The sequence below is a fragment of the Polypterus senegalus genome, chromosome 18 (genome assembly GCF_016835505.1).
Source record: "Polypterus senegalus isolate Bchr_013 chromosome 18, ASM1683550v1, whole genome shotgun sequence".
Taxonomy (NCBI): domain Eukaryota; kingdom Metazoa; phylum Chordata; class Cladistia; order Polypteriformes; family Polypteridae; genus Polypterus; species Polypterus senegalus.
The window spans coordinates 87,380,614-87,405,261 of record NC_053171.1 but is presented as its reverse complement, the minus strand read 5'-3'; the positions used below and the strand labels follow the sequence as shown (position 1 = coordinate 87,405,261).

Below are 24,648 nucleotides of genomic sequence, written 5' to 3'. Positions count from 1 at the left end.
TACATCTATTGGCCATAACACTGTATAGTAGAATAATCATAACATCAGACCAGAGAATCTTATTTCTCACCATCTCAGAGTCCTTCAGGTGTCTTTTAGCAAACTCCAAGATAGAACTTTCTGGCCTTAATTCTAAGCGGTATGTGTGGAGACAACCAGGCACTGCTCATCACTTGTTCAATACAGTCCCCACAGTGAAGCATGGCAGTGGCAGCATCATGCTGTGGGGGTGTTTTTCAGCTGCAGGGACAGGATGACTGGTTGCAATCGAGGGAAAGAGAGGAGGATCTGCAAGGAGGAATGGCAAAGGATCCCCAAATCCAGGTGTGAAAAACTTGTTGAATCTTTCCCAAGAGGACTCATGGCTGTATTAGCTCAAAAGGGCGCTACTACTAAATACTGAGCAAAGGGTCTGAATACTTAGGACCATGTGATATTTCAGTTTTTCTTTTTTAATAAACCTGCAACAATTTCAAAAATTCTTTTTTTTGTCTGTCAATATGGGGTGCTGTGTGTACATTAATGAGGGAAAAAATTAATTTAAATGATTTTAGCAAATGGCTGCAATATTGAAAAAATTGAAGGGGGTCTGAATACTTTCCGTACCCACTGTACATCATACAGACCAATTTCACTACTGAATAATGATGTTAAAATACTCTCAAAAGTCCTCCTTAGAAGGATGGAGAAAGTGCTGCCTTCAGTAATATCACAAGACCAAACTGGATTTATTAAAGGCAGACACTTAGCTTAAAATATTTGATGCCTGTTTAATGTAATATATTAACCCACAAAGTCAAACAACCCGGACATTATATTATCATTGGATGCAGAAAAAGCTTCAGTTTGTATTAACATTAACTCAGACTATTTTAAACTAAAGTGTGGTACCAGACAAGGATGCCCCTTGTCACCAATGCCTTTTGCATCATTGAGCCACTCACAATTCATTGTCGAAATGCTATTGAGATAAAGGGGATTATTAGAGAAGGACTGGAACAGAAAGTTTCTCTATATGCAGATGATATAGTAAAGCATATATCAGATCCACAAAATACTGTGCAGGCAGTCCTAACAGCATTAACGATTTCTGGTCTCAGAATCAATTTGAATAAAAGTGTGCTCTTCCCAGTGAATTCTCAAACATGCAATATTAGATTGGACACCTTCCCTTTTATCACTGCAGATCAGTTTAGATACCTAGAAGTAAACATCACCAGTAAACATAAAGCTCTTTAGCAACAAAATTTTACTGTCTGTATGGGAAAAATGAAGCAAGACTTGCATAGATGGTCAACCCTTCACTTCACATTAGCTGAAAGAATTAACATTCTTAAGATGAATATCCTTCCTAAGATTCTCTTTGTATTTTAAAACATTTCAATATACATGAATAGATCATTTTTTTAAGAAATTAGATTCAACCATAACCTCATTTATTGGAATTCAAAACATTCACGTATCCAAAGGGCGATCATACAAAGACCAAAGGTGGAAGGTGTCATGTCTCTACCTATCTTTCAATTTTTATTACTGGGCAGCAAACATACAAACTATAAAAACATGGACACAAACAGATGAACATACACAGGCTTGGTCCACAATAGAAATAAAATCCTGCAGTACTTCTTTATACCACTTGCGTTGCACCCCAATAAATACAAGTTACAGGTATCGTCAATATACTAACAACCAAATTGTGCTTCACTCACTCAGAATATGGAACCAATGTAGGAAGTATTTTAAGATAGAGAAGCTTTTATCTGTGGGACCCTCTGCACGAGAACCACCTTTTTCAACTCTCTCAAACATATGCAGTTTTTAATGCCTAGAAAACATTTGGGATTAAATCACTTAGAGATCTGTGCATAGACAACGTCTTTGCATCCTACGAACAAATACACTCCAAATTTAACTTTCCAGCAAAACATTTCTTTCACTACCTTCAAATTTGAAACTTTGTTAAACAGAATCTGCCCAATTTTCCTCACCTCCCACCTACCTCTATGGCAGAAAAAATATGGCTCAGTCTCGAGGACTCGGATAGCATTTCCGTAATATTTAAAACTATTTTACAGTCCCTCCCTTTCAAAGATCCAAGAGAACAGTGGGAAAAGGCTCTCTTACTCAACATTTCAGAAAAGGAGTGGAAAGTAGAAATGCACAGAATTCACTCGAGCTGCATATGCGCAAAGCATAAAATTATTCAATTCAAAATTATATCTCAAGCACATCTCTCTCGTTTAAAATTGTCCAAAATGTTTCCAGGGCAAGATCCAACCTGTGAACACTGCAATCAAGTTCTGGCCTCACTGGACCACATGTTTTGGGCATGCACCAAATTAACATCATTTTGGACCAAAACCTTTAAATGCCTTCCAGACAGCCTTGCTATCACAATCCCTCCTAATCCACTAACAGCTGTATTTGGTGTACTTCCAGATGGGCTTAAAGTGGAGAAAGACAAACAAACTGTAATTGCCTTTACTATACTATTGGCACATACAGTAGACTTACTGTATCTTGCTCAACTGGAAGAATCCTAACTCACCTATTCTAAGTCAGTGTGTAAGTGATGTTATATACTATTTGAAACTGGAAAAAATCTAATTTGCACTTAAAGGATCTGTACAAACTTTTTCAAAACCTAGAAGGATCTAATCAATAACATTTTAAAATAAGCATTTAAATTGAGGAAGCAGGTTCTCTCCCCTCTTTTACTCCATTTATCTTTATTCATTTATTAATCTATTTACTTATTTTTACTTTTTTACACTGCTTGTCTAGCTCTCTTTCTCAGGGGTGGGGGTTGATTTGTTCCAAAACTTTTTTTTTTTTTGGTAAACTTGAGTTATTTGTATGGAATGTTATTTGATTTTAATAAGATCAATATAAAAAAAAGAAAAATCCTTGAAGGGGTAGTAATGCCAGCTGCCACAGTATTTACTACAAAACTGTAGCAACCGGTAAACAATGTGCCTTCTTTGCAGGTATGTAGCATTCATAGTGTACAAAACACAATTTAGATGCATACAGGTAAGCAACACAACAAGGGTATTTTGTTGGAATATATTGTTGTTGGAATATGGTTTTCTTCCATGAAGGGTGACCAATCTAGGAATAAGACACTGTAATGAGCAGGATCTAGTCAGCAAACAGTCATGTAATAATCCTGAACAAATAAGAGCGTGATTTAAGTCTGTGTTTTCACCTGTCCACATTACAATGCTGTGGCTGTGTTTCTAGATGCATACAGATCTAGAGCGCATCTTCAAAATGTCTTCATTTTCAGGGGATGAAAATGCCAGGTAGTGTAGATGCAAATGTCATAAAGTGGACAGGGCCAAAGTTTTATCTTTGTTGTATAATTTTTAAAAAATTTTAAATCTTTTTATTTATTCATTTTATACTGCATGACTAATACCATGCTGAAAGTGAAAGTAAATTCCAGGGACAGGTTTCTACTGAGTTATTCACCCTTAATGAAGTTATGGGTGGTGTATGTAAAAGCACTCTATGATATATACCAATTAATTAATATAGACCACTTTCACTTGACTTGTTCATTTGAAATAGTGCATTATATAATGAGCTGTATTTGTATTTGTGATCACTCTCCTCTCAATCAATGTCACTTGCTAAGTTCTTAGCAATCATGCGTAAAATAAGCCAAATAACAGTGAAGCAGATCACTGAGCTACACAGCATGGTGCGAAAAATACAAGAACAAACATTAGTTGGGTGAAGTCAGAAAAAAGTGGAGATACCTAAAGTCCATTGGTTTTTTTTTTTTTGTGGCTGCAATATCTCATTTATAAGATAGATAAAAAGCAGAAAACATCCAGAAAAACAAAACGTTGATACCGTAACCCAACATTTATTTATGTACTATATAGGAAGAAAAGAAAACCTAAAAATGCCAGGATACCTTACAAAATGTTAAACTTTGTCTAGATTACATGATACAGTAACTCATAATCATTTCATTTACTCAGAACACATGTGTGAATATCAGAGTCCTCCTTCTTTAATGCCTGTGATTTTATACTTATCTCGATGTCCTGTGGGTTTTGTAATGCCAGCTCTCCACTTCTCAAACTGGATTGTCTCACCAACTTGAGAGCAACTGTTGAATTAATTTCCCAACAAAAGCCTGGCTCTTTTTTGATTCTGTAATCTCATTTCAAATCCTCTTGCCCACTCCCTTCTCTTTTTACCCTTGAAATTGCAATCCTCTTTCAGTAATCTGGAGACTAATTGGTGCCAGCACTGAATCACCAGCGCAATTTTTCTCCATTTACTTTGTTCCTGTACACTGTAGTGCTGCTTGCCAATGAACTAAACTGCTCACAATGGATCTCTTTTTACAATAAATACTAATGCAAAATAATTAGGTGAGTAAATCTCACAGCTGGAACATAAAGATTCCAGTAATGTAAGTAAAATGAACAAAGAATGTCTGATAAGCACTCTAATCAAAAGATAAAGTACTGCATCTTACACCTTGTAATCAAAATGTAGTACTTATATTTGAATATAAAACGTAAATGATTTGCTTTTATTTAATATATATTTTCTGTAAATTTCATTTTCAAATTTAAGCCATTTCCAAAAAATTCACATTCAAAAATGATGAAGCATTTTTCCTTTAATGAAAATATGAGAACACGATAAATTTGGACTTGTTTAAAAATGTTAAAAAATATGAAACCAGAAAATCTCTTATATTGCATGTATATTGGCTTGTGCCACTAAAGACACAATTTGTGAAAGTAATTTATTAAGTTAGTAACATATTTTTGTCATTCTTTTTAAGAAGTGACACTAGTCAGCCATTCCATCCACAACAGCAGGGGCATTTTTAAAGCAGGGTTATTGCTCTGTGTAAATGTTGTCCCAATGTACAATGTTTAAAGTAATGTTCTATATGGTAGATATTAATGATTTATATTTTGGAATTTAATTAAGCTATTAATGATTACACACCTTTAAACTACCAAAATAGCCTTCACTTCCTCTTATCGCAAATCAGGAAAAGAAAAAAAAAATTTTCAGGCATGTGTTCTGACTTGCTGTCTACATAGAAGTGTACATTTTAGACAATTAGCTTATACATGCTGGCTGGGCATATTCATTAAAAGGGACAATACTTGACTCCATATATGCATACAATAAAATTCTAAATATTAAAATAAACTGCAAGTACCTAACGATAAACTAAAAACAATTTTACAGAATATCGGCTTTTTATACTTTCTGTAAATTAATTTGATATATTCTGCTTCAGTCCACTTAGTCCACTTTAATTTGCTGTCAATAACTTATGCAAGTTGCTGTTTTACCAGTACCAGTGAAAAACCAACACAGTTACTTCTCATGCCAAGTCACAGCTGTACTACACAAATCAAGCATTATACCTTCTCATCTTTGTGTGCTACAAGAAAAACAGCATTAATTCATTTGTACTCTGTTATACACATTTATATGACTACTGTTCTAAGTGAAGTGTCCCAAAACTGACGGCTCATTCTTTAACTAATGTGATCTCATTGTAGAGAGCATATCAAACATCAGTGTTGTGACAAACCAAGCATCAGCATTGTGACTCAAGCACTGTGGCTCAAATGTTGTAACACAGAGAACACAAAAAGTTTCACAACAGGATTATTACCCTTACCACTACCCAGACAATTAAAATGAAGAAAGAAGCACAACAAACAAAAAAAGCAAAACTGTAGGTACAATGCACTTTGGTACATAGAGAAAAACAAAATTCAACAAGATAACACCTTAGATATTCCAATTACATCCTGATATGTAGGAGTACAGACTGTCACCAATGTATTTTGAATTAAAAGTATAGTCATGCCTCCTTCTAACCGTTGCCTATCTAGACTGACAAATTCAGGTAAATTCCAAATTAGCAAAATGTGTATGTAAAGCACAGAAACATAAATTACTACTCTGCCTAGAACTCCCATTAATAGTTAAAACCAGAGCAGAACATACATTTATTGCAATCTGCATCAAGAGGACCAGTAGAGAGAGGTAATACTTCCCAAAGTGATGTTGTGTGTGTGAACCCTACATAATTCAAAATCTGAAACCTGTTGCAGTGATTCATGGAAATGTCACACATTTATTTACAGCTGATCTAAAACAATGTAGGATTCAATAGGACTACACTGCATTACAGGACTACACTTATTAATGATGGGTTCATGACAGTGCTCCTCTTGGTGCTGTGTTTACTTGAATGTCTTACACATTACGCAGTGTGTAGTTTAATCAGTCATCAATCAATCAAATTTTTGAACCTGCTTTATCCAGCACAGGCCACACACACTTATACGTTACTTTGTCATCTTTATGTTAAAGTTCAAGCCAACCAACACCTGATAAGATGCTCTCAATCTTAGGATTCATTCATTTATTAACACACTTGCAATCATTCATAGTAGACAACATTTAATCATCAAACACTCCAACTTTCTTTCTTTAGACTTGTTGGGTCATTATGAGCAGCCTGTTCCCAATTCTAACTACAAGCTAGCAGCTGCAATTCACCGCTCTGCGCTGATAAAAACAAGCAACAACTAAATTCTTAATTGCTGTGCATATGCAGGATATGATATGGACACCGACAAAACATTTTAAGGCCCAGTATAAATGTAATCCAGATTAACCATGCACAGATAGAATCTATATGAAACTGACTTTTAAAATGGTCTATGAGGAATCAACAGTTATTATGAAGCATATGTAGCATGTTTTGAATACTGATTTAGCGATTTAAAAAGATCACAGGGCTGCATCTAGCCTATGAGCCTTAAGTTTGACACCCTGCTTTAGTTTATTTTTAGCGATTCAATTATTTTGCTGCTATTTTAGAATTATTTTCAGTCATCTTGTGGCTCCCCTGTAAGTTTACTCAAGTTGAGAACCCAAGGTTTCTGTTAAATTTTCCAGCCATTTACGTTCATTTTTCAGTTGTATTTGTGCTCATGGTCATAATTATAATGCTTATTACCGCAGAGCTAAAGGATACTTTAAATAATCCTGTTACATGCACAACACTTGCATGGTCACTGGCAAGTTGTTTCACTATTTTTTTTTTTTACTTGCTTTACTCACATAAAGAAAAGCCAGGAAGGGCAGAAAGCAAATGCACTGCTCACATTTTATTTTAATCATAAAACTGACTAGCAATTAGCAAGTTATACACCAACCTGCTGATTATGCATAATGAGCAAATCCGCCCAGTTCTGATCCACTGCCAAAAATGTGCTGCACTACAACAGCAGCATATGGCAACCAAAGACCAAGAAATAGTTGCCAATTGCCACTTGGCAACAATTAATATTGAGCCCCGTGTTATAACTTCAAGATTATTTAATTCAAGCATAATCTCTTGCATGACATTTAAATAATGTAGGCTTATTTTTTTAACTGCAAAGAAAATATTTTATAATTTTAATGAAATTAAAACTTACAAAAATCAAAAAGTTCATTATTTTCAATTGCTAAACTGACAGAGTACCTAATATTCAGTCAGTCCATGTATTCTCAATACTCTAATTCTCCAAGCTCAACCCTTAAAGAAGGTAAAGAAAGAGAAACAAAGAAAGAACACTTTATTATGACAAAAGGTTCACAGGAGAAATATACTACATAATTTAAAAATAGCGAAAGAAAATAGGGTGTGAAGCTCTTACACATATATTTCCCAGGGTAAATTTAATCGCTATAGTGTCTAATTGTCAAGGAAGTATATAATTTAAAGTAGAGTTCAACAAGGTATGCACATTATATTAAACTAAATCATGCCCACCTTTCCAAAAGAATGTAATAAGAAAACATCAAAATTTCCAATGCCACTGCTCATTTTATACAAGACAGCACATAACAATGAAGATGTCACAAGAATTACTTCTTTTTAACGTTGCTAATGCGCACCTTAATAGGCGAGAAATACTTAATGCACAATGCAGACTATTCACAATCAGGCAATCAAAAGTATTTGCTGCCTGCATTTGGGTCATGTTTATAAGAAGTAGGTTGTCAATCTTCCTATTAAAATCTTTCAAATGATCCACTATTAAGCATCAAAATAAAAAAGTTCAAAACTAACACTGCTTAATGGCAGACAAGGCAATAAAGAAAACTGAGACCCAGGAAACTCACTTCAAATTCCAGTTTCATTAGGAGTGCCTAACTCTTTTAATAAGCCTGTAGTTTTCTAGCAGAGTATACAAGTAAATGTAAACTGCTTACACAGAAAAAACACACACAGGCAAGAGGCTTAATGCTAAGAATAAAAAGTCCTACAGTTGGCTTGTTAAAACTAGTTCTGTTTCTGACATTCTGAGCATGTTCAAAAAGAAAGGTTACAAAGAGATACATATAGAAGTAGCATAATTCTTGCTGTGATTTCTAAACAATTTTTGTTCTTTCACTTCAAGGAGTTCCATTTTAAAATTAATCTCCTAAAGCTACAGGACCTCAAGTTGTCATCTCAGATGATTCACGCATCCATGGATTTTTATGAAGATGGACAAAAGCAGGTACAACAACCCTAAAATAGGCTAGAAGCCATCTGCTGTTGCCATGGAGAGTTATGTGTTGCCAGGGCAATAGCGTATTTCTCTGTGCTAATGGCCTGTCCTTTTGCCAAGCAACAAATAGCCTTGTGATGCAACTGCACCTGTCTTAGCTATGTGTTACCATGGAGGCGTGCTTGTTGCTATGGTTACCATCACGCTAATCGCCTAGCAAGGGCAGACATATAGCAGTTGATTCGTAAGCCCAGCTGTTCCTCTAGATCTCACAAAGGTGATATGCTGCAAGCATGTAGAGGAATGTGCAAAAACCTGTTTACACAACATCACCTTTGCTCATGATTCTCAGGCTTTCTTTCACAATTACTGTAATAAACTATTACTAAAGCACAGTACTATATATTGCCAGAAAATGTATAACTGAATTTCAAATATTAACAAAGATAAGATATTAAAACATCATGTTAAAATAATTTCAAACATATTCTTAGCTTTTAAAGCAGCGAGGTCAGAGATTTGTTGAATCAAAATCCACAGTAACCACATAAACACGTTTCTTGTCTGGCAACATGCAGAGAAGGCCCATCTGTTCATCGTGTGCTTAACATGAGCTATGATATGCATTAATGAAGTGATGCTAATCTCAGGCTAAAACTTCAAACAGGTAAGTGCTGGGAAGAATTTTACAAATTACACATTTATGTTAATACTGATAAAATATTATAAATGATATTTTGATATATAGATATAAAAGAAAAAACAAACATCTTTCTATACAAATAATGGAGGCAGCAGTATTAAGGAAAAAGAGAATGATGCTTTGTATACTTCCCTTATACTGCAAACATAAATCAGGAAAGTTTATAGAAACACACAAAACTGTTTTTTAAGGGTGCAGATGTTCACTTACTGAGCTCTACTGTAGACTCAAATAATATATAAGAAAAAGCCCAGATGTTAGTGCTGCTGATTTTTTCCAGATAACTGCAAAACTGTATACGACCACCACGTTATTCTATGAAATAATAATAATAATCAACTCCAGACAAAAAGTGCTCACTGTCTAATATTAAATTATAGTACTCCAATATCAAGTACCTACTGTATACGAATATGTATTTTAGAAAGAAAAGATTGATGCTACATTTTCAACAACAAATACTTAAAAGACAATACTATTTTACTCAATATTGAGCAAATACTAAATAAAACTTATTTTTTGTTTAAGGAATAAAATGCATATATTTATTACAATAGCAATAACTCTTCTAAATTTCCTTAATATTTAGCCAACCCCAGAAACAAACAACAAAGAAGCCATGGCTAACTGAAATCTTTTCAAGAAAATAAATATTTTGCTCAACTATGCATTTAAGTGCAAGAGGAAGGGAAAAAACTATAACATTTCAGCTGTATCACAGGTCTAGTACATAACTCTTGAAGGTGTGCTAAAACTGTTCACTGTCCAAACAGGTAGATGGTGCATACAGACATTTTCAAACTAAACTAGCCAAGAAAAGTTTTTGAACTATGCTTGCTTGCACAGTAGATGAAAACACTGAATTGTGAAGGTCTTTAAGTGTTTACTTCTTACTGTATTTATTTAGCAGGCATACGGATTCAAAGCAACCTACAGAAAGATGTCAAACAGGTTAAAAAGTTAATACTGAACAAGATTTTAAAGTAAAATACAAGAAGTGAAGGCTATACAAAAACTACAAGATAAACAGCAGTTTTAAAAGATAACTTGATGCAGCTGAAAAAAGTGAATAATAGAAATTCATGAAATAAAAAACTAAACTGAATTTCTTTTTCTTCCATACAGATGCAACAAAAATGTAATATGTACAATCTTAATAATTATTGTGTTTATTAGACTATTAGAATATTTTTCAAGTAAACATCTACTTCATGTAAGTCAGAATGTCTTATCTATAGTATCTACAATAAGCATTGCTTCACTACAAAAACACTTGATGGCTTTAAATGCATTCAAATAACAAAATATAAATCAGAAGTATACCAGTCATTTTCCACGATCATAAATGAAAAAGTAATCTGACTGGGACTGGTAGCAGAACAATGCTTAAGGATGCAGAGCAGCATTTAAAAATCTGTTCTTATACAAATGAAGATCCAAAAGCTCAGAAAGTGGTGTAAATCATTCCAAAAATGCATTTTAAAGAGCTGTATTAAAGAAGCAGAAACTTGACCATTTTATTATTAACTATACATGCTAACTATTCAAAAATAATAATAATAATAATAATAATAATCTTAACCATGAAGTAACAAGTCAGATGTTTTTACAATGCCGACTGCTCCATTTTGTTTTACTGAAAACTTTGTAAACAGGAGATAGAAACTTTGTTTGCATTTTAGATTTGTTTGGTGTGGTGTGAATGGTGTGTGTGAATTCCAGCTGGCAGAGAATTAAAGGTGGTGCACTGTCAGTTAAAATAATTGTCAATCCCATCACAATGTGAATTATCATAGAGGCATGTTGATATTGTGGAAAATTAATCAACCTATTTTTATATGAAAAATTTTACTTTCTTTTATTATTAACAAAGGTAAGCATCCAGTGGATGCTTCTGAAATCTCCACATGACACCATACAAACAGTGAACATTTAGCATCTTAAGCGTGGCTGCAGCCCTCTTAGCCATAGTCCACACACTAACACAAATACATTTGAAAACATTGCTTTGTTATAAATATCTTTGTTCCACTGAAGCATTTTTAGATCATTTTCTGAATGTTTATAATCCACTCTGAAAGGCCAAAATTTATTGGGTATGTGTAGTTTATCTGCCAAGGACACTGTTCTTTTACAGACTAAACTCAATGCAAATTGCAACATCAAAAGAATGAGGGGGAAAAACAAAATCTGACTTCTTTGATGGATAGACAATGATGCTGAAATGATTTTAAAAGTTACAAATAAGCATAAGGTATCCAAAGCTTTGGATAATATGAAAGGTAAGTCATCCATAAATACAATCAATAAATACAGCAAAAATATTTGAGTGTTTCCAGGTGCATTTCCTGTCAGCTGATAGAGGGAGGTTAGTAAAGGACTATTCCCCCACAGTAAAGATGAGATCAAGGGAGACAAAACTGAACAGTGCATCTGATGACATTAGATCATAGCGTTTTTTGGGTTTTTTTTGGAAACGCTCCACTTTCCCTATCCACAGTGTTATGTGCTACTTTGACATCTGGCATTTTCAAATTTACACACTTTGTAGAGCATTTTCAAAATGATTAATTTTTGGGGGTCGAAAATGCCAAAATGAATGAAAAAAAAATAACAATTCTCTAAGGTTTTTCCACCAGTAAATCTTTTTTGTATTGGAAAAAAATTCCAGTCATTTATTAATTTACTTTCACCCACAATGCAGTTCTGCATTTTTAAAAATTTTAAATTAAACAGCTTGTTTAATTTTTCTTGAATCTCAACTTGGAGTCCAGAACCCAATTGTTATTTAGAAAAAGCCAGAAGATGGAGCCAATATCAAGTATGACTATTTAGGGGCTGGTAATAAACCGAATATAAACAATCAGTATATCCTTATAAATCACATATTACTGTGGACTAACATTTTTTTTTAAAGTACAGCTTTATACTGCATTCAAGTTATAACATATTCTTAACTAAAATAATAATATGGCTATCAGTCTGATCTTATTCAGTTTCTTCACCTGATGCTATAACCTTTTAAAAATGACCTATTAAACTGATCTGAGGCAAAGAAAACAGTGTTTAATTTCAAAATCTTTAAATATTTTTCATAACAATCCCAAAGGGAGGATTAGGTTGGTCTTTTGAATTATCAAATACCAAAAAATGATAGTCAATACTTTTCCAAATACATTCTTACCTCTGATATGCCTGAGGTGATGTGGGAGGTGTATTAAACACCTGGGAGTATGGGTGATAAGGTGTCTTTTTCAAAGCCTGAATAAGATTTTGTCTGTACTCTGGATCTATGCACCATAAAGATCCTTTTCCAATACTCTGTATAATAAGAGAGGGAGAGAGAGAGACAAGTTATAAACCATTTATTAATTGTAAAAAATATTTAACATTTTACTTTTGCACAGAAACTTCAAAAACTACATGGAAACACCGAAACACAGAGAGAGAGAGATTGAATAAATAGGATACCTCACTGGTGCGCATTATGGTGCACACTAAGATTAGGGTGTTCGAGTGTCAGTTGGATTTATCAGGTTAGCAAAAGGGTGCTGCTTTTTGTGTCTTCCCAACTCCCTATGTGGTTTTATCCACTCAATCACAGGTGAATTTAGACTCTTTTTTATGTGATGAGAGATATTATGATGCACTCTTCCAAGCAAAGCAAATCCATTAGGTTACTTTCCAAGTGTACAAGATCTCAAGTTTCAAAAACCACTTAATTTTATTGATGTGCACAATGATGGTAATAAACTGAGCATTAACAATGTACAAGCTAAACAATTCTATGTGCTTCAAACAGTAAATTTTACCCATATTAATTATTGTCCAGGGTTGACAATAAGGCAGTACAGTATATACATTTTACAGAGGATGCATTAAGAAATTAATGTACTTACTTTTTACCTGTTAAATTGCTTTATCCTATTTGTTTTCTACATTCACCCACTGTCTTCACTTCTGCCAAAATAGCCACTGTGTTCACACGGTTTTCACTATGATTGTCTTTGTTTTAAAAGGTCAAATGTTTATCCAGTAAAAAACAACAGACTTTTTTCTTTCAAATGGTTATACATTTTTCTATGTATGCCACAGTAATTGCTTGATATAGCACTTAAACGGTGAAGGGTTTGCAGATAACCATTTGCCACTATTCTAGTGTCTTGTTTTTCAGTTGATTTTTGAAATGCCCAGTCTGTGAGATTTCAACAGAGCAGTTCTGGTTTTCTAAGGCATAAAGTCTTACCTTGGTCATACAGCGACTATTTGATAATATATTTGTCAATAAACACACTCCAACCTGCTGTGTGTGTCATCAACATAATAGTTAAATTTTGGAAAACACGCGGATATCATTTGCCCCCAGAAGCGCCCACAATGGTATATATGCAAATAAGAAACTTTCCCAAAATGTGAATTTACTTGGACTTGCCAAATGAACAGTTGTTTCTCTTTATGCATCAAAAGAAAAAATAATCTTCATGTGTTACACATCCTCATAAAGCAGAGCTGTTTATTTTTACACAGAGAAGTAATGAAAAAAAAAGTGTTTTTATTAGCGCATTCTGCACTGTCACAAAAAAATGACAGGAGGATTTGAATTCATTCGGATTGCAATAAGCACTTATATAGATGTCTGTCAGTTCAAGCATCTGTCCATTTTCTAACTTGCATATACAGTTCATTCTCACGAATCGTGGTGGACCGCAACAAGTGCCGAAAATTTATAGGATTGAGGGATGTGGAAGGACTTCCAGTGCTAAAAACAGTTCCAACAAATAAACATCAAGCTAAGTTTAACACAAAGTGTCTATCTGACTCATCTGCACAAGTAATGACAACAGCTGGTTCATATGATACCAAAAAAAATATAATTAGTGTTCAATGCTTCAAACTTCAACTAACATCTTGCTATTAATACAACATGGACTATATTGACATAAAATCATAATCACTGATACACACAGTTCGCAGGACAGGCGAAATGGCATAATTCATTACTAAATACAAATATACAAATACTAAATTTACTCATTCATTTGGGTTTTAAAGACAAACTAATATTTAGACGTATAACTCATAAGTAAAAGCACACATCATATATTTGAATAGTATGTTGAATAATATAATGCTTTCTCACAGTTACAAATTTATTGAGAGTTGACAATCCAAGTAATTTTCAAATTCTTGATTTATTTATATAAAAGTATTAAGTATTGAAGTCTTGTCACTCCTGTCAGAATCCTTGCAATCAGAAAAACAAAGACCATTTTAACAAGTGTTCTAAAATAAAGGATTAATGTAAAACTGACAAGTTTCATTTCACAAGGAAAGCTTTAAAGTTGGTACAAATGCAAAAAAGGGACAGAACTGTACAATTTTATTGGTAAAAACAAGTGTTACAAACCTAATCAGACAAAACACACTTTAAACCACATTGTTACACAAGCAGCTTTAGAGAATTTGTTCAAATGGAAATATAATGATTATCATGGAATTCACTAATTCAACAGTACAGCTATAATAATACTTGAATTTTCATATTTAGCATGACTTTTAAGCAGTAGTTTTTAGTTAATGGGCACCAAATGTCAGAATAAATTATGCACATGCTAAGATAAACCAAGTAGTTCATGATATATCATTCTTTATAAACCCTATTCTAAAATAGCCCTACCTCGCCTCCCCCCCTTTCATTGCTACACTAGGGGGAGTCCCCATCTTGGCCACATGTTAAAATTCAAGCCCTGCATTGCATTTTGATATTTTTGAATTCCAATACTTATTTACCAACCAATAACCGCACACTGCATAATAATGTGCGTTGAGAATACACTTGACTAGTTTTCATCCTCTTTCTCTGTACGTCTGCCATTCATTTGCTCAGAGGTTGATGCTCTTGCTGCTTCCTGAGCAGCTCTTCTTGTCTCCACACTAGTGGACCGCTGTTTCTCTATTATCATCGGCATCTTTTCGCGTTAAAACTGAACTGAAAAGTCTGTGTTTGTGTTGCAATTACTTAGTACGTTTTCCTTAATTTTTCACTTAAGCTGGCATTTAAGTTTTCAATCTGCCTCAAGAATGATGAAAAATATGAAGAGGTAGGGGAAGCAATGTCGAAGGTGTTAGGGATGAGAATGGCACCTGTACACATGCGCCACACGGCAGTGCTGCTGGCCACTGCAGAGAGTTGATTCTACAATAAAATAAAATAAAAACAGGAATAACCTTGGAGGTCAATCACACTGAAAGTGGATAGTAGATGTCACGTAGTATATGTGTACCAAATTTCAGGTCAATAGGTCAAACGATTTGCGAGCTGCAGGGGATTTAAAATCCTGGACAGACAAACAGACAGCCACGGTAGCACATTATATATAAAGATATTTATTTTACTGATAGCTGGGTAACCACTTGATGGATAGATCAGTATTTTAAAGTTGTTATTGTTACTATCTACATATTTTATATTCTATTACAAAAAAAGGTACAATATTGTTTTCTTCGATAATGGAGGTGCACTTTCATGAAGGTACCCCATTTAAATGGGATTTCTGTATTTGTGTGGTACTGAAAGGTACACAGTCTCATGAAATTTCATTGGTACTGAGAAAGAGAAAAAAAAAAAAAAAAACTTTGGAATTATGCCCTCTCTAGTCGTTAACATGAATCACAGATAAATTATTATTCAGTGCGAGCAGGAGTATGCAAATGGCCGGTTGCTTGTGATATAACACGCTTGACTTGGCACTGATCAACGCACATGTACTGTACAAGACATGCACGGGGGCCACTGAGAAAAGAAGAGCATTCTTTGCTCACTTTGCAGAGGAACTTCTTCATTGCTTCTTACAAGAAAAGGTAATGGATAAAGCAAAAGAGGATGCAACATCGACAAGCTTCTGTTCCAAGAACTCCGCTCCCCCAGCCTGTTCGGTGTAATAGTAACCACAGCACAGAGAGAAGTGTGTACATTGCAACAGGTCTCAGTTTTTTTGTCAGTGTGGCTTTGACATCATGAACCATAAGGTGCATACTAATTCAGCATAAGCAGGAACACTCAATAAAACTGAATAAAAAAAAAAATTTAAGTGATGGTGAGATACAAAGAAGGCAGATTCACCAGCGTTTGTGTGTCAGCTTTTATCCCTCCAGATCAGAGAATTTCTAGTTTCATTGTCTCAAAACACCACTCACATCTACAGTTATTCCCAGTTTCAGATAAAAAAGTAACCACGTCAGATCTGGGGCGGGGGGTGCTTGTTGTATCGTGATCGTGACTGAGAGAATAAAAGTGAAAGGAAAAAAAAAAAAAAAACGCTAATTTTTTACAAGTATTATAAATTTACACCAGCTGTTACAGACACAAATCAAGTGTATGTTTTTATTGTACTGTATAATATTAACAACAAGAGCAGCTCACTGCTCAAAATGGTAAATTTGCCGGGGAGCTAGTTTCAAACTCACGACCTCTGGATTATAAATCGGCAGTTCTAACCACAGCACCACAGAAGCTCTCGTATTGTACTTGCACCTTTTGTGAAAGTGTTTATTTGATATTTGACCATCAGCCTTCACACATTACACAGTTCATGTCTACCATTTTGTCATTTACTACTAAAACATGAAAAATGTTTCTGTTTTAACGATGTGTTTACATAGATTGTTGTAGACACAAAACACACATCAAATTATTTCCCCTTACAATTCTGGGTAGCTCATTCTCAGATAATCACTCAAGGCAGGAACTGGGAGAACTTTTTGCCTGTTCTGAGGTGGTGGGGGATGGTATAGCAGGCAGCTCACTGCTTATTGACACATTTAGAAGACAAAAGATGCTGATGGAGAGATGAGATGGGATTTACAAGTTTTTTCATAGGCTCTGGTAATTCTAGTGTTAAGGAAAGGTTGAAAAACATATGGCAAGAGCAGATGTTTTTACGGGACAGTCAGCTTGGATTCAGGTGGGCGAGGTTGTGTTTTGCTAACATGCTGTAATTCTACAAGGAAACAACAAAAAGATACAGTCAACATAATGCATATGATATTATCTTGACTTTCAGAAAGCATCTTATAAGAGTACCATATGAGAGGTTGGGCATCAATCTGAAAGAAGTGGGCAAAATTTGATCAAACACAGAAGCAGAGGGCTATGGTATGAGGAACCTAAGGATATGTAGTAACCAACAGGGGTCAGTGGTGTTTTTAATATATACAATAATTTGGACAGGAATATAAATAGCGATTTGATTAAGTTTGCAGATGACAGATACCAAGTTAGGTGGATTGGCAGATAATCTCAAATCCTTTGAATCATTACAGAGGAAACGGGACAGCATATTGGTTTGGGCAGATGTTTGGCAAGTGAAATTTAACATACACGTAGGAAGCAAAAATGTTACATTTGAATACACAATGACTGGTCTGAAAATTGAAAATACAAATTATGAGAAGGATTTATGAGTAGTAATGGAGCCATCACTATCAACTTTCAGATAGTGTTCAGAAGCCATTAAGAAGGATAGCAGAATGTCATGCTATATAGCACGATGTGTGGAGTACAAGTCAAAGGAAGTTCTGCTCAGGCTTTATAATGTACTGGTGAGGCCTGAATTGGAGGGCTGTGTGCCGTTTTGGTCCCCAGGGTACAAGAACAACACAACAATACTAGAAAAAGACCAGGGAAAAGCAAATAGGCTAATTCCAGGGCTACAGGGGATGTGTTATGAGGAAAGATTAAAATAACTGAGCCAATTCCGTTTAAGCAAAGGAAGATATTAAGAGGTGACATGACTAAAGTGTTTAAAATTGTGAAGGGAACTGTTATAGTAGATAGAGACCGTTACTTTAAAATTAGTTCATTATGGACACAGTTGGAAACTTGTTAAGGGTAAATTTCACACAAACATTTAGGAAGTTTTCCTTTGCACATTGAAACACACACATGAGAGAAGCTACCAAGTAGCATTAAAGACAATTGGGCTATAGGGACCTTTACAGCTAGACGATGTTATTTTGGAAGAACTAAGGGGTAAGACTGGCAAACTTTGTTGGGTTAAAAGGCCCGTTCACATCTAGATTGTTCTAATGTTATAACTACTGGCGGTGTATAAGGTGTGTGAAAGATGTCAAACTAGTTATGCAACTTCTCTGGCTGAATGTTTGTTATTAAAAGACTTTATACAAGCAGACAATTAAATAAGTGAATATGCAATGTTTTTTTTCAGTGAATTAAGTAATTTGTTCAGCTAATGAGCAGAACCTGGATCTGTCCGCTCCGTTTTTAAATGTCAGTAAAACATTTCAATATTATAATTTACGATTAGCGTCTTTATATTATTGAAGTTGTTAAAATGCATTCAAATGCTACTTTTTGTAATGGTCACTAATATTTTTAGGCCTACTGTCTTAACTTGTTTTCCTCCCTGCTGTTTTGCATTTGCTTTCAGAATCTGCTAATGTGGGAGGTTAGTGTTGATCTCATGGCAAGTGGTAGTCTAGGAGATATACAAATTTAAATTCTGAAGTAGACTTTCAAGTCTCTGTGGTGGGCTGGCACCCTGCCAGGGATTTATTCCTGCCTTGCACCCTGTGCTGGCTGGGATTGGCTCCAGAAGACCCCTGTGACCCTGTGTTAGGATATAGCGGGTTGGAAAATGACTGACTATTAAGTCTAACAGACTGATACTTTTTCTTTCAGCCGTCATAATCTGTGCAACTCAAACTTGTAAAGCATTTAAACCAACCAAAAAAAAAGTTAAATAGAGATGGATGGGTCTATGACAAGCACACTTAGTATACATTATATGCAGATATATATGGATAAATACATTTTAATTTAACTTTATTAATGCATGTATATACATATGTATATATGTATGCACCGGTTGATTTTTTCATTCTTTAATCCCCTAAAAAATTTCTGATTTCATAAAATAATCAGATATAAGTGCATAATATAACAACTTTGTTGTTTGTAAAGTTTATTCTTCATATTTAAGTCAGCACAGACTATATTATCTAATAAACATCAATTTAACAATTAGACGATTGTGCTCATGGAACCTTCATTATAAGAGACGGTAACAAATGTCCCCCCACCTCATTCAAGCGCCAGCCTCCGTTCGAGACATTCAACCTCTCACCACGTTTTGCAGCGTACCTTACCTCCACTTAGCTAGTGATACCTGTTTGTTCGGCAGACATTATCATCTACAGATTGTTAAGGAGTAACGTTTGACGTTTTTGAGAGAGGTATCAGAGCTACATGTGTTTTAGAGGGTAGCTGCTGATTGACAGAGATATCATAGCCATGTGCTTTTCTCCCCCGTCAGAGCTGAACACGATCAGATACACTGCCAACATTTGGCATTTGAGCGTACCTACCTTCCGCTTGGCCAGAAATACATTTTTTTTTTTAATTGATTTTTAAAGTTTGTCCTGTTTCACTACTACGTGGATGGTGCCTCTGCTAATTAAAAAAAAAAAACATGATAAATTTAAAAAGGTCATGGGCAATACAATTCTTAGATGGTTGTTAAACAACATGATGACCAGTTAGAAAGTTATCTACACTACTTCAGCTATTAAAAATGTAATTAATTACTTATATGATATTCCAAACCACAACATTAAAATTACTGATAGGTGAAGTGAAAAACATTGATTCTTATTACACTGCCATCTGTCAAGGACTAAAACATATTAGGCTGTGGGTGAACAATAAGTTCTTGAAAGTGATGTGTTGTAAGCAGGATAAATGAGCAAGTGTAAGATTCTGAGTGACTTTGACTACTGTCAAATTGTGATGTCTCGATGGCTGGAACAAAGCATCTCCAAAACTGCAGGATTTGTGGGCTGTTCACAGTATGCCATGATTTATACCTACCAAAAGTGTCCCAAGAAAAGACAACCAGTCAACTGGCAACAGAGTTATGGTCACCTAAGGTTCATTGATGCTTGTAGGAAGCAAATGCTAATCCAAATGGTCCAATTCCAAGGAAAAGCTAGTGTAGCACAAACTGTTGAAAACTTTGCTTGCAATGAGAGAAAGGTGTCAGAACACTCGGTGCATCATAGCCTGCTGTGTAAGGGGCTGGGTAGCCACAGATCAGTCAGAGTACCCATGCTTACACATGTTCATCCAAAAAGCGCCTATAATGTGCAATTAACAATCAAAACTGGACCATGGAGCAATGGAAGATGTTGTGCTGGAGTGATGAATCACATTTTCTTTTGAGATCATGTGGATGGCCGTGTGCATGTGCATTGCCCACCTGGGAAAAAGGAGGCAGAAGGATGCACTATGTGAAGATGGCAAGCCAGGCAGAGACAGTGGGAAGCTCTGAGAAAAGTTCTGCTGGGAAACCTTGGGTTTTGGCATTCACGTGGATGTTGCTTTGATAGGTACCTCCTACCTTAACATTTTTGCTGACCATGTACACCCTTTTCATGGCAGTAGCCTCTTTCAGTTTGTTAATGTGCCCTGCCACGATGCAAAAATTGTTCAGGAATAGTTTCAGGAAAATGGTAGAGTTCAAGGGGCTGCCTTGGCCTTCAATTCCCCAGATCTCAATCCAGTCAAGCACCTGTGGGATGTACTAGAAAAAGAAATCCAATTCATGTAGGCCCCACCTTGCAACTTTCAGGTCTTAAAGGATTTGCAGCTAACATGCCAAATATCACAGGACACATTCAGGAGTGTTGTGGATTTCTTGCCTTGTCAAGTCAGAGCTGCTTTGGCGGCACAAGGGGAACCTATATAATATTAGGCAGCTGGTTTTAATGTTGTAGCTGATCACTACGTATGACTAATAATAATAATTATTATTATTAATTTTATCTATAAGGCACTTTACATTAGTAGTAAATCTCAACGTGGTACATAAAAATACTTAAAGACAAAACAAGATAAAAACAGAGATAAAACAATACATAATGGCATTCTTGTTAATATGCTTTCCTAAATTAAAAAAAAGTAGCTGTTTTTTTAAAACAACCCACAATCTGCTGTGTTCTCAAGTTCTCTGGCAGGGCATTCCAGATCCATGGAGCAGCGACTGCAAAGGCTTGGTCACCCATTGTTCATAGGGGGTGAAGACAGTAGGTATTTGCAAATCAAAGGTTTCTTGTAGTAGATTGTAATATAAGGAGTTCCTTAAGATAATGTGGAGCATTTCCATGATACACTGATGAGTGAGCAAACAGAGTTTGTATTCAATATGGAGGTGAATAGGAGTCAATGAAGTGACCTAAGGATTGGTGAAATATGCTCATATTTCCGCACCCTCATCAGGATCACTGCAGCACTATTTTGAATTTGTTGGAGTTTTTGAAGGCTCTTGTTGGATATCCCGATGAGGAGTGCATTACAATAGTCCAGCCTGGAGGAGACAAAGGCATGAACCAGCTTTTCAGCATCACAAAGGGAGAGGCAAGGACGGAGTTTGGCTATGTTCTGGAGATGAAAGTATGCAACTTTACAGAGGTGATGAACATGTGTATCAAATGACAGATGGGAGTCTAATCTGACACTCAAATTTGTAACAGAGGGGGAGAGGGTAATAATGACCAGAAAATGAAATACAATTTACAGAGGAACAAAGTTGATGGGAGGTACCAATTAAAAGAGATTCAGTTTTGGTGCTGTTCAGCTTAAGGAAGTTCTTGGACATCCAGGCCTCAATCTCATCCAAGCAGGAGGAAAGGGTTGATGGAGGTGTAACAGAAATCAAATCCAGTCTCACGTAGAGCTGCGTATCATCGGCATAATAATGGAATGAAACTCCATGACTACCGATGGTATGACCCAGGGGTAGCATATAGATGTTAAAAAGCATTCCCCAGGGTCACATACTCAGCCCTATCTGTGAGATAGGACTCAAACCTCTTCACAGCAGTGCCAGAAAGTCCAATTATATAGTGAAGACAATGGAGAAGAATATTATTGTCTACTGTATCAAATGAAGCTGTGAAATCCAGGAGGATAAGGAGTGATGGAGAGCCCTGGTCAGCAGCCATCAGGAGGTCATTGGTGACCCGGACCAGGGCTGTCTCTGTACTGTGAGAAGATCGGAAACCAGATTGAAATTTTTCAAAGAGATTAAAATTTTTGAGGAGATCCTGAAGCTGGACCAAAACAACCTTTTCCAAAACCTTAGACAAAAATGGAAAGTTGGAAATCGGATGATAGTATGCTATCACTTCAGGATCCAAAGAAGATTTTTTTAAATGAGGTCTAATTTTTGCAGTTTTCAATGCCAGTGGGACTGAGCCGCTCTGGAGCGAATGATTAATGATATCAGCAATAAGAGGGCTTATGTCTGATACATTAGCCTTTACCAGAGGAGTAGGAAAGGGATCCAAAGAACACGTCGAGGGCCTCATCCTCTGGATGATCCCCTGAACTTCTTTACCTGTAGTACAGAGGAACTGGGAACTACTTAAAATTATTAAGAGAGAACTGAATTTCAAACATTCCACTGCAGAATCATAAAATTATTATTTTACCTCTCAGAAATAACTGCAATTAGGTCAATTTTTAATGACTTATTTTCCTGTTATATATGAGAGTTAGATGCTTCTATAAAACCTTATTTAATGGCCAGAGTCAAAGGCATCACCAGTTAAAATATGTTTATAAAAACAACTGGCACAACAATACTGGTTTGCTTAACATTCAGGAAATACGGTACACAAAGGATGCAAGATTAAAAAAAACATTAAAATGGAAAAAAAGGTTATTTAAAAATATCTTAAAAAGCTAAAGCAGGTTTTTTAAAGATATGAAAATACATTGTATTTAATTAATGTATTTAAGCATATTTAATGTTTCTCAATTTCAACGTTCAGAGAAAGGTACTACATTTCTTTAGTAACATCATCATATGCTTTTCTTTATTATTGTTAACAAATCATATTACAATCTCATGAATAGCTTTAACACACATTTTTTTCTCTTCTGACTCCTAATAATCTTTACTTATAATCTGAAAAACTTTTTCGATGCATCTTGAATATTTTACACACTAAGTGGTAATTTGGTTAAACAATATTAATAGTTAATTTAAAAATGACAAAAAAAAGATGGTATTGTACCAAATGTTTACTCACCCACTATTCAGCTAACTTTCAGTTCTAACAGCATATTATTATAAATGACAACTGAATAGAGGAAAACAATTAACTTAAAAAACATAATTCAAACAGAATTCTTCGTTTAGATCAAAATGCCACAAACATGAAAGCCACTTTATTAATACCAACTGCTCCCCTGGTGACTTCTGCATTTACTGAATCTGTTGTTAGTGCCCCTTTTGACAATCACTAATTCCATTAGAGGGTGTTTTTTTTGGAGAAATAACTACAAACTGAAGGCCATCTTTTCCCCTACAAATTACTTTAGCATAGTACTAGGAAAGTGAAAAGTAATTTTTTATCTGACAAAATAAGCACCAAATACAGATAAGACAAGTTTCTGGAATGTACTGTTTATATCTGCTCTTTGCAATTCTATATACAGCGGATGCTAGACACAGGAAGAAGAAACATTCTTTTTCTATTTCAGCATCTGAATGTGGTATATACTGTAGGCTATGAAATACAGTGCTGAGCCTGATACAATGTTGGGAAATGAAGGAGTACCAGTTAAGAGAGGGGCAAATCTTTTTCCCATGGCTAGAATATGACAAAAAAGTGTAATGCTCTACAAATAAAACTAAAAGGCTCTGCACTGCTTCTGAGTGATAATCCGCATGTGAAGAGAGATTTACTGGCAACATACATAATCCCTCCGAATGGCATTTATGTTACAGGTGTGCATTTATCAACACATCACAACCTGATCATCCGCAGACTATACCGTCAGTGCCAAGAAGGCAAAAAAGCTAACAACCAAAGTACAACATTAAATAATGAAAATCAGGTTGAACATTCCATACCTAACAAGTAAAGGAGAGATACAATTTTATTAAATTTGGACAGCTTATTACACTTAACAGAAAAAATTGTGTTAATATCAACCATATACATGAAGATGTAAATTGTGAAAGACTGATGAAAAAGTCAGTGGCAAATTGGCTAAAAACATTCAAGCTGCTTGTTACTGGTCTGCTTTTGTTGATGGAGATATAGGCATTTCCAATCTTGGAAGATGGCAGGCCAGTGTTGAAGGCCAACAGGTGCTTCAGAATACTCATGTAGGAGACAAGTCAAATGCTACTATATTTCTGTTACATTGCATGAACATGTAAAAAGTTTTCTTATTAACGGTTTCTCTGTTCAAGAAGTTGAAACAAATGAATTCTGTTATTTTTTTCTTCATGTGTTTAAATTATTTTAAAATTTTGCTCTTTTATGCTTCTTGTCATGAGCCATTAAATTTTAAACTCT

At 35.2% G+C, this 24,648-nt stretch overlaps 1 protein-coding gene across 6 annotated transcripts in view; it reads right to left on the bottom strand.

Annotated features, from left to right (window-relative positions):
* Nucleotides 1–24,648, bottom strand: part of foxn3 (forkhead box N3) — a 218,413-nt gene that overhangs the window by 87,474 nt on the left and 106,291 nt on the right. For all 6 annotated transcript variants that reach the window (XM_039742314.1, XM_039742316.1, XM_039742318.1 and 3 more), the window contains one exon: nucleotides 12,443–12,579. In XM_039742314.1, coding sequence (XP_039598248.1) covers nucleotides 12,443–12,579 — 137 coding nt within the window. The remainder of the gene's footprint in view (nucleotides 1–12,442; nucleotides 12,580–24,648) is intronic.